Source organism: Gymnoscopelus microlampas, assembly GCF_963454915.1.
Source record: "Gymnoscopelus microlampas genome assembly, chromosome: 3".
NCBI lineage: Eukaryota > Metazoa > Chordata > Actinopteri > Myctophiformes > Myctophidae > Gymnoscopelus > Gymnoscopelus microlampas.
In genome coordinates, this window is record NC_139940.1 from 10790215 (window position 1) to 10800351 (window position 10137).

Genomic DNA, 10137 nt, shown 5'->3' on the forward strand with positions numbered 1-10137 from the left:
CTTTTATAATGATAAAAAAATGAACTGTTTTGGACATACAAGGTTGTCCAGCCGACAGCGAGGATGCCAGTGTGAGTGCTGCATTGTAAAGAATGCGCCCTTTCATTCTCCTCTTTCCTCTTCTCCTCCTTGCATGCTGTTCACTTCTCCTTTCTCCTCTCTCTGAGTCACTCTCTCAACCTTCTCCAACTCCCACAGCCCTCGCTCTCTTTTCTGTGTGTGTGTGTGTGTGTGTGTGTGTGTGTGTGTGTGTGTGTGTGTGTGTGTGTGTGTGTGTGTGTGTGTGTGTGTGTGTGTGTGTGTGTGTCTGTTTCTAAAGTTTCTAAAAAAAAAACTTTTCCAACATTTCTCAAAAGTATTTAATAAAAAAGAAATACAATTAAAACATTGAATAATTCCGTAAGTAAATAAATAAATACGTTTAAGAAGTAGGCCTAGTGAAAATAGCAGATCTACAAGCTCAGATTCCTTATAGATCTGCTATTTTCACTGGATTGGGTCCCGGGAAAACTCTAATTTCTCTTTTGGGTCTTGAGCAAAAAAGTTTGGGAACCCCTGATTTAGAGGTTATATGTTTGGGGTCGGGGTTAGGGTTAGATTTTTGCCTGGTTTATATGGTGTGTGTGTGTGTGTGTGTGTGTGTGTGTGTGTGTGTGTGTGTGTGTGTGTGTGTGTGTGTGTGTGTGTGTGTGTGTGTGTGTGTGTGTGTGTGTGTGTGTGTGTGTGTGTGTGTGTGTGCGCGCACGCGCGAGGGAGCGTGTGTGTGCGCGCGTGTGCATGTGTGTGTGCGTGTATGTGCAAGTGTGTGTGCGTGTATGTGCATGTTGTGTGTGTGTGTGTGTGTGTGTGTTTCTCTCTCTCTAACCAACCCAGGCTCATTCCTGTTGCTCTAACTGCCCGCTTTGTGACGGGTATGAGGTCATTCGATTTTTTTTCCCCCCGCTGTGTTAAACTAGTGCTAACAAGTTGCAGGGCCTACAGAACATGTTCTGTACATTAAGATATACATCAGGCAAGTTGGTGGGCAGCCCCAGCCAGCCCACAGCCACATAAAGGGCCCTTTATTTGCAGCCAGAGTCTCCAGTGCAGCTACAGCGCTGGCAGGTTCAGGCGCAGCTTTGATTCCACAGCAGATGATGAAATCCACACAGTCTTAAGAGCACAGCTCTGCTTCTGGCACAGCCCAGTGGAAAAGAGAGCTGTAGCGTACTGCACTGAGCGTGTGTGTGTGTGTGTGTGTGTGTGTGTGTGTGTGTGTGTGTGTGTGTGTGTGTGTGTGTGTGTGTGTGTGTGTGTGTGTGTGTGTGTGTGTGTGTGTGTGTATTAGTGTGTGTATATATATACGTGTGTTTGTGTGTATGCGCACATGTGTGTACATTTGCACATGTACAGTAGGTTCGCAAGCATTTGTATTTGTATGCGTGTCTGTATTAGCATGGATCTTTGTGTGTGTGTGCGCGTGCATGTGCATGTGTGTGTGTGTGTGTGTGTGTGTGTGTGTGTGTGTGTGTGTGTACAGTACGTATGCTGCCATGCATGTGTGTTCACAAGAATTTGTGTTTGCGTGTGTATGTATTAGCGTGGACCTATGGCTGTGTGTGTGTGTGTGTGTGTGTGTGTGTGTGTGTGTGTGTGTGTGTTTAGGTATTAGTTTACTGCATTGTTTACTGCATGCCACAGATGACAACTCACCAGTTTGGCCTCTGAATGCATGGAGGGAAGGTGAGTGGACGAGCAGGAATTGTTGTGGGTGGGGCCTCCTTGCATGCCCATCATACTGGAGCCCATAGACATCTGTCTCTCCATCTGCAGAGCACAGCAACGCAACAGTCAGACATGCATTCTCTATTATATTTCTTACAGTGGGTGTGCGCTGCGGCACCCAGACCTGAGCTGCACTGTACTTGTCGCGTTCTTACAGCAATCTCTTCGTCAAAAACAGCCAATCTACAAGCTCACAACACGTTGTGACGTGTTGTGAGCTTGTAGATTGGCTGTTTTTGGCAAATGTAAAGTTATTTATATTATATCTGTCCTAATGGAAACGGATATTCTCTCAAGTTTTCCAAAACTTGTATCTTGGGGGAAAGATTTCCGTATTTCCATACCGTAATATGACATACAGTACATGTAAGGTGCTATAAAGTAACAATGTAATTCAGGGGTGCCATGGATGAAAAAGTTATTTACAGGGATGCTCTGAGCCAAAAGAGTTTGAGAACCACTGCTCTTGGATTGCCTGATTTATACGTGGTTGCGTGCTGGGATAGTGCACCGGAAACAGACGATTTACAAGCTCATAAGTAACGCGTCGCAACACGTTGAGAGCTCATAGATCGGCTATTCCCACACACAGTACTGTACATGCAACCATATGCTGTACTGTACTGCTTATACTGTAGTGTCTATTCACACTGAGGATGGATGTGGCCCTTTAAATGCGACAATCTTTCAATCTCTAGAGTAAAATAATAACAAAAAATATTCATTATTACACTATTATTATACAGCATTTATTTGTTATTTAGCCATGAAGGTGTGAGTGATTGTGTGATTAGAAATTAAATATAATATTTTATAAAAATGAATGAATCAATCAATCAATCAAATCCCTAAAGTAATTAATTAAGTCACAATCAGGGACGCTGCCCTTCTTTGCATTTTCCACAATTAACCATCTCCAAAATCTCACTGTCCCTCTCTCCAAGTTCTTTAAGTCTTCATACTGTATGTGGTTCTACCAGCAATCTGTATTGATTTGTTTGTTTAGTCCATTGGTTCTCAAATTGGGGTCCGGGGACCCCCAGGGGTACTTGAGGGGGTTCCAGGGGGTCCCCAGCTAAATGATGGGTAAGAACCAAATGGACCCTTATGGGTCTGTAACTCTGAGAGCGTACAAATGGAACCAAATGGACCCTAACGGGTCCATTTGGTTCCATTTGTACACTCTCAGAGTTAAATATAACATTGATTTTACAATATGAATTGGGGTCCCAGGCATATAAATGCCATTAAATGGGGGTCCGTAGCCCTAATGCATGTCAAACTGGGGGCCCTTGAAATTAAAATGGTTGAGAATCACTGCTAGAGCCGTAAAAAATCTTCTCTTATGGGGGGTCCCTGGCATATCTTTTGAAATGGGGGTCCGCGGGCTAATAAGTGTCAATTTGGGGGTCCTTGACATGAAAAAGTTTGAGAACCACTGGTTTAGCCTGTTCATGTGAACACCTCATAATTCAGAGTGCACTACCTCCCTGCACTGTATATTAATTTCAACAGGATGTTCCGCATCTATGCAACCCATACAGACGGAAACACAGTTTGTCCTGGTGAAACTATAAGAGCAGATATTGTGGCTTTCGGTGTGGTATATGGTGATATGGTGGTGTATGTGTGAGAGCCACCCTCATGCTGCATTCAGATGGTGGCAGAGAGGGCCATGCGAGTGTGATTTCACACGACACCGAGCACAGCCTCCGTGTGTGATGACAACTGGATCTGACCAGAAACAGGAAGCCAGCGCCGAGGGGACTTAACACAGGAAGCAAGCGCTACAGCAGCAGATCTGATATTAATAGTGTTGCAGGGCGGGTGTCAGTCAAGCCAGCGGGTGTCAGACCCCTGCACCCCTGGTTACGGGTTAGGAAGTGAGAACAAGAGCGGTTGGCCGCGAGAAGGGAGTTATAGGTGTGAGTTCTTCTTCGCTTTTTTTTTTTTTGCATGCTTTTATTGGCCACTTCCTGAGTGACTGAGTGGAGTAGTCAGCATAGGGCCGTGTGTCAGGGGTGCGCGAGAGGAGATTAGCTAGGGAAGCTGACAGAACGGTCAAAGATCAGCCGTGTGAGGCGAGGGAATTAGCTGGACAGAGAAGAGAAGAGAGACATTTCGCGTTACGGATGTGTGTGTGTGTGTGTGTGTGTGTGTGTGTGTGTGTGTGTGTGTGTGTGCACACATCTGTATGATTGTTGGCGTGTGTGTGGGTCAGAGACAGGTCAGTGTGTTTTAGAGATTTGTATGTCAAAGGTTGTGTGTGTGTGTGTGTGTGTGTGTGTGTGTGAGGTGGTGTAGCCTCCACGCCGCTGAACTCAGGGCCGCAGTGTGGCGTTGTCCGTGGGGAGTGACCCCGCTCCCTGCCCACCTCCCACCCCCACTGACCCTGCAGCTAAGGCCTCCCCTGTTCCACAGAGTCCCAGCCCCCTGAACCCCCTACGCACTGCCTTAATTGCGCTAAGTGTGTTTTGTGTAAAAATATCACCCGAACCTGCACCCCTTTCCTGAACCGTCAATCTTCTCCCCGAAATCGCTTGGCTCTTAATTTAATAAACATTGAAGGGCTCTCTTTTTTCCCCGACACCATAAACACGAGGCGGTCTTGTGTTACAATGAGAACATATGTTGTGTCGTTAGGATCCTGATACGGGGGAGCGTTCTCAGGGTCTGTTATCATTCTGTGCTTCCCCCTTACCGGGTTTCTTAAAAAAACGTACTGGCTTCAACGCAACATTTAAAGTTCCTGGAGCCAGAGCATGATAGAAGCCCACAAGTTTGATAAATGGCCATAAATCAATTAAATAGAGGGAAGTAAGTGAGGGAAAATGGAACAAAGTCTGCAGAAGGTAAGCAAGCAGTGGAGAGAGTGTGCATGTACGTGTGTGTGTGTGTGTGTGTGTGTGTGTGTGTGTGTGTGTGTGTGTGTGTGTGTGTGTGTGTGTGTGTGTGAGTGTGTGTGTGCGTGTTGGCAAGTGCCCGTTTGTTTTTCTACATGCGCGCATGAATGCACCTTGACAGCACGGTCACATTCGAGTCAAGAAGAGAGTGCGTGCACACGTGCACGAGCGATAGCACACGTGTTTGTTTTCTCTGTAGGAGTTTGCATGCATGCATGAGTGCACCCATGTGTGTGTGTGCGTGTGCGTGTGCGTGTGTGTGTGTGTGTGTGTGTGTGTGTGTGTGTGTGTGTGTGTGTGCGTGCGTGCGCTTGCGTGTGTGTGTGTGCGTGTGCGTGCATGCATGTGGTTACTCTGTGCTCCATTGTGTACTCACGGGCATCAACACAGCGGAGGAGCCGGGCATGGAGGGGTCTGGCAGGGTTCCAGCCATGGAGGCAGGCAGTGGCTGTCTCTGTCTGTTCCGTAGGTGTAGCAGTGAGGACAGCGAGCCAGGCACGGGCCTGCAGACACACACACACACGCACAAACACACACACACACACACACACACACACACACACACACACACACACACAGGAAGACTTCACACACTATGTACAACCACGGAATTCCTTCCAGACATTGCACACACACACACACACACACACACACACTCACAGAACCTACCATAACTTTGCACATGTTCGTTTGTACATGCTAAGTCACTCGTTTTCAACACAGTTATCACGTCCTCGCAGTGGGGTTTTATCGGTTATGTGTTTTATAGCAACTCCCCGCTTTGCCTGTTTTTTTCACGCTGCAGAGTGGGCTGTGAAATTCCCACTTTGTGTTTTTTTTCCCCTGCAAAGACTTCAGAACGCTCTACGTCAGTATATAGACCACTTCTTCTCAAGTGGGGTCCAGAAGGAGGTCCCCGGCTAAATGACTGACAGTTAGGAACCAATTGGACTCTTATGGGTCTGAAACTCTATGTAGACACACTACACTGTAGAACCAAATGGACCCTTACTGGTCCTTTTGGACCCATTTGTAGACTCTCAGGGTTATACTAGCAAATCCTATCAAAATGCTGTTCCATGGCCTAAGGCAGTGGTTCTCAAACCTTTTCATGTCAAGGACCCGCAGTTTGACATGCATTAGGCTACGGACCCCCATTTAATGGCCTTTCTATCTCTGGGAGCCCAATTTTGTAAAATCAATGTTAATTTAACTCTGAGAGTGTAAAAATGGACCCGTTACAGACCCATAAGGGTCCATTTGGTTCCTAACTATCCATCATTTAGCTGGGGACCCCCTGGAACTCCATCAAGGACCCCTGGGGGTCCCCGGACCCCACGTTGAGAACCAATGGCCTAAGGTATATCAAACAGGGAACTCCTTGAATTTTTTACAAAGGTTTAGAATAACTGGTGAGTTTATAGTCACACTTAAACAATACAGCCGGTAGCAACACATCGCAGGCAGTGGAATTCTTGCACTTGTTGTGTGAGCCGCTACAACATGGACTGACTGACACGTCTCCTGTTATTGTGTTAACCTCTATGTCCTGGTACACAGCAATAAAGGCTGAACATTTTGTACATGTTAAAAGTTGAGGGGTTGCTCGGTGCAGAATGATCCGTGTGTGTGTGTGTGTGATGTAATGCGAGCGACGGAGTGTTTTTGTCACAACAGCCCTTAACAACAAGATGCCGGGGGGAGCCCCCAGGCGGGAGAAGCCCTCCCTTCGCTAACCACTAAAGCATGTGCGGACTGACGGCCCGGTCCGGCACTCGACGGCGGCGTCGATAAATCACTTGGAAGGATTAGTGCCTGGGCTGGGCTCAAAACCACCGACAGCAGTCCTGTCTCAGCTGCTGGCTCAGAGCTGCGGGGCCTGTGAACAGGCCCGGGACACTCCATCTGCACCGGGTGACATCATTTATACAACTGCCACCAAAACCCCACTGCTTGACAAGAACGCAGGCTTCCAGCTGCATTGCTATACGCCCGTTTACCTTACATACTGTATAGAGTAAAGCGCTGCACCATGCCATTATACCCAGGGTTCGATTTGTAAAAAATAAAATAAAGCAGAGGGAGGGGTATTAACTTAAGCCCTATACTGTATATTTCGTGGTACGAAAATCCAAACAGTGAAAATAGCAATCTACAAACTCACAACTCAGCGCGTGTTGTGAGCTTGTCGATCGTCTATTTTCACTATTTTGATTGTATTTATTTTTCGACAAATGTTGACAAATGTGGTTAACAAACTTTTTTTTTTATTCAGTCTGACCAGAGCATGGATAAAACATATTTCCACTGGCAATTGAAAAAATGTAATGATCAGACAGAAGGGGGTTATCAAAAGCAGAGGCATGGATTCCCCTTATCACCCCCCCAACATATCCAGCCCTGACCATACCTTCCTCCACAGTACCAATAACCATTATCATCAGGATCAATTCAGCACAAATCCATTACAATCACACTTTCACCTATTAGTGCCAATCAGAATCAACCCCACCCCCCATCTTAAATGGGTCAGTGTCATCAATTGACCACATCATAGCTGTGATTTGGGTAATGATGGCCAGATGGGGAGGGAGGAGGTGCAAGGCAGCAGAACTCCCCCTCCCTCACAACCCCCAACCCCACCTGAATAAATACCTGTATTTTCCCAGAGCTAAATGTGTGCATTTATGCCCCAGACATTTAGATTGCTGCACACACAGGCAAACATGCGGGAACGTTACCGTCCCGAACTGCAAGTCGTTCCTGTCCCACGCTCCAATTTATCACAATCATGCTCATTCAGCGGCACGTCGTGACATGTGAGCAATGCTGTGAATGCAAACATTTCCACATGCGCGCGGGGGGGAGGGGGGCATGAAAGTACAATGAAGGTTAACATAATGCACACATGTGCGACGTGGCTCTCACTTTGCAAGCGTCCAGATCTCGCTCCGCATTTTGGACTCGGTCGGGTGGGGAGAGATTACCGACACGGAGCGTTGAGCTAAAACAAGTTTACAAAGAAAGACGTGCGGACGGGGAAAATCTGGGCTTTTGGAAGGAATAAAAGAATGCTTGGCCCTTACTTAACAATAACTATCTAAGTGCCCTTGAGCATAACGCATAATCCCCAGCCGCTCTAGAGGAGCTGGTCCGACGCCAACTGTACTGTAGATGCTGCGTTGTCAGGCTGTGCGTGCGCGCGTGTGTGTGTGTGCGCGTGTGCGTGTGTGTGTGTGTGTGTGTGTGTGTGTGTAACTGTGAGTGAGTGCGAAGCAGGGTGCTTATTCTGCTGAGGTAAAAAAGAGTACATGAGCTCAGTGAACAAGATCTCGGGATCCACATTGGATCGGCATAGCTCCAACAATGTGGATCTCATACTTAATGTGGCCAGCCTGTGACGTCAACTCAGTCGTCTATGACGTACTGTATCTATGATGTAGGACTTTGGGTGAGATCAGAGACGGACCATTGACTTCCATTATAAAAATGTTAAGTTAAATATTTCAAAAAAGGTATAAAAAAAAATGAGTGGAGGTACTTCTGTGGCCTACTGCCATTGTGCACTAGAAATGTGGCGCTGAGATTAGCTCTGGACACACAGACAGACAGAGACACTCTTGAAGGCAATGGCATCTGGCACAGTGATTGGTTTTATTAATGTATCACACCTATGCATAATGTAACAGGTAGCGCAGGTGTTTTAGGGATAAGGCTGGTGTACGAAGATCCCAATGCTAAATCCCCAAATAGTGGGTTGAGCCACTTTGGGCTAAGATAGGGCCCCTAGCCTATTTCAGAGCCTAAAGATCTCACTAAAGGTTAGGCTACCATAACAGATAAGCTGCTATCAGCGTGTTGCTGTCCTGTCCTGCAAAGTAAAAGCAGCCTGTAAGCATTACATCGCACAGGGAAATTCAAATCAATGTTTTCACTGCATGAAAACAAGGTAACGTAACGCGCTAACACACAGCTAACCACTCGGAGCTGTCAGGCGCCTGGCAGAGGTGAGTGAGGACAGGGGAGGCAGCTCATTGGTTGCAGTGGTGTGGGCCAATCCCTGGCCTAGCTGCAGAATAAAGAGCTTCTTTTGAAGCCCCTCTCTCTATGAGCACTGCTCACCTGTGGCAGCCTGGCACAGAGGCCTGTGATGGGGAAAACACACCGCTGTCACCAGCACACACACACACACGCCCACGTGCGCGTGCGCAAACCAAAAACACACCGCAGCTGTCACCAGCACACACATTGAAAACACAGCCAGCAGGAGAGTAAAAGCACCTTCACTGAGCTGACAGCACTTCTCCTGGATTTAAACTCCACTTTCATGTTGGCTGCTCTGATAAATTAAGACATTTCTCATGACTTAAATACTCCCTCTTTAGCGTAGAGACTAGACAGGACTGAGGTTAATTTCTACACTCACAGTTTTAACAGAACAGATGACTTTGCAGTGCGCTTGTTTGCAACTTTAAATGCAGGCATATGGATTGGGGATCTTCTATTAAAAAAGGTGATCATCGATATATATATATATATATATATATATATATATATATATATATATATATATATATATATATATATATATATATATATATATACATACACATATAGATACTGTATAGGTGTCATGAATTATGACCTTTATCTGCTTGACCCAGTACATGCATAGTTGATAACCCGTGATACGATGACCATCAACTACTTTATCAGACTGACGTCTGTGCACAATGACACGAGATGCATGTTCTATTCTATCCATTCTGTTCTTGTCCTTGTCTCATATCTTCTGGTCACGTCATGTGTCCACTGTCCAATACTGTGTATATATTTCCCTATGTGTGTATTAAACTTGAGAGCTTGCGTGTGATACTGCCTGGTGTCATCTTCTTCTCCTCGTGCAAGCAACTTAGCTGAAACATCACTCACCACCCTTAGTTAGAGGGAGACTGGTCAACCTAAATCACAACAATAGGTACTCTATATTACAGAAGTAGACAGCTGTCATATCCTTACAGTCCCATTTTTCACTTTCAGAGGGAAATTAACCCTCAAACTTTTACCGTGCACTTTCACTTAAATGCTGTTAAAACAATATATATATTCAGCTAATGTTTTGATATGCATTTTCTCTGCCTTCCCCCAATAACGTAATTTACCATCCTTGAATCCCCAATACAATGTGCCAAATCTTTCCCTAGGTCTTTTATCTTAGCTTTTTTAAAGACACAATCACCTAAAAGTAATACAACAATTAACCCCTATATAAATAGCAAATATAGCCGATCTACAGGGCTCACAACGCGCCATGACGTGACGCATGTGAGGTTGTAGATCTGCTATTTTCATTATTCATCATCGCACACACATTTCTGCCTATAATTACATGCCCAGAATAGGGACAGCAGGTACAGTAGACAGACAGACAGTGGCTCAAGTCGGAGCCCATGCATGATCTGAAGATTTC

At 45.9% G+C, this 10137-nt stretch overlaps 1 protein-coding gene across 6 annotated transcripts in view; it reads right to left on the reverse strand.

Moving 5' to 3' along the window:
• Positions 1–10137, reverse strand: part of creb5b (cAMP responsive element binding protein 5b) — an 83128-nt gene that overhangs the window by 33095 nt on the left and 39896 nt on the right. For all 6 annotated transcript variants that reach the window (XR_014600475.1, XM_084052826.1, XM_084052825.1 and 3 more), the window contains 2 exons: positions 5044–5170; positions 1693–1806 (listed from right to left, as the gene is read on the reverse strand). Coding sequence is in view for 5 of the 6 variants with exons in the window: in XM_084052826.1 (XP_083908952.1) it covers positions 1693–1806; positions 5044–5170 (241 nt within the window). In the remaining variant the exon portion in view is untranslated. The remainder of the gene's footprint in view (positions 1–1692; positions 1807–5043; positions 5171–10137) is intronic.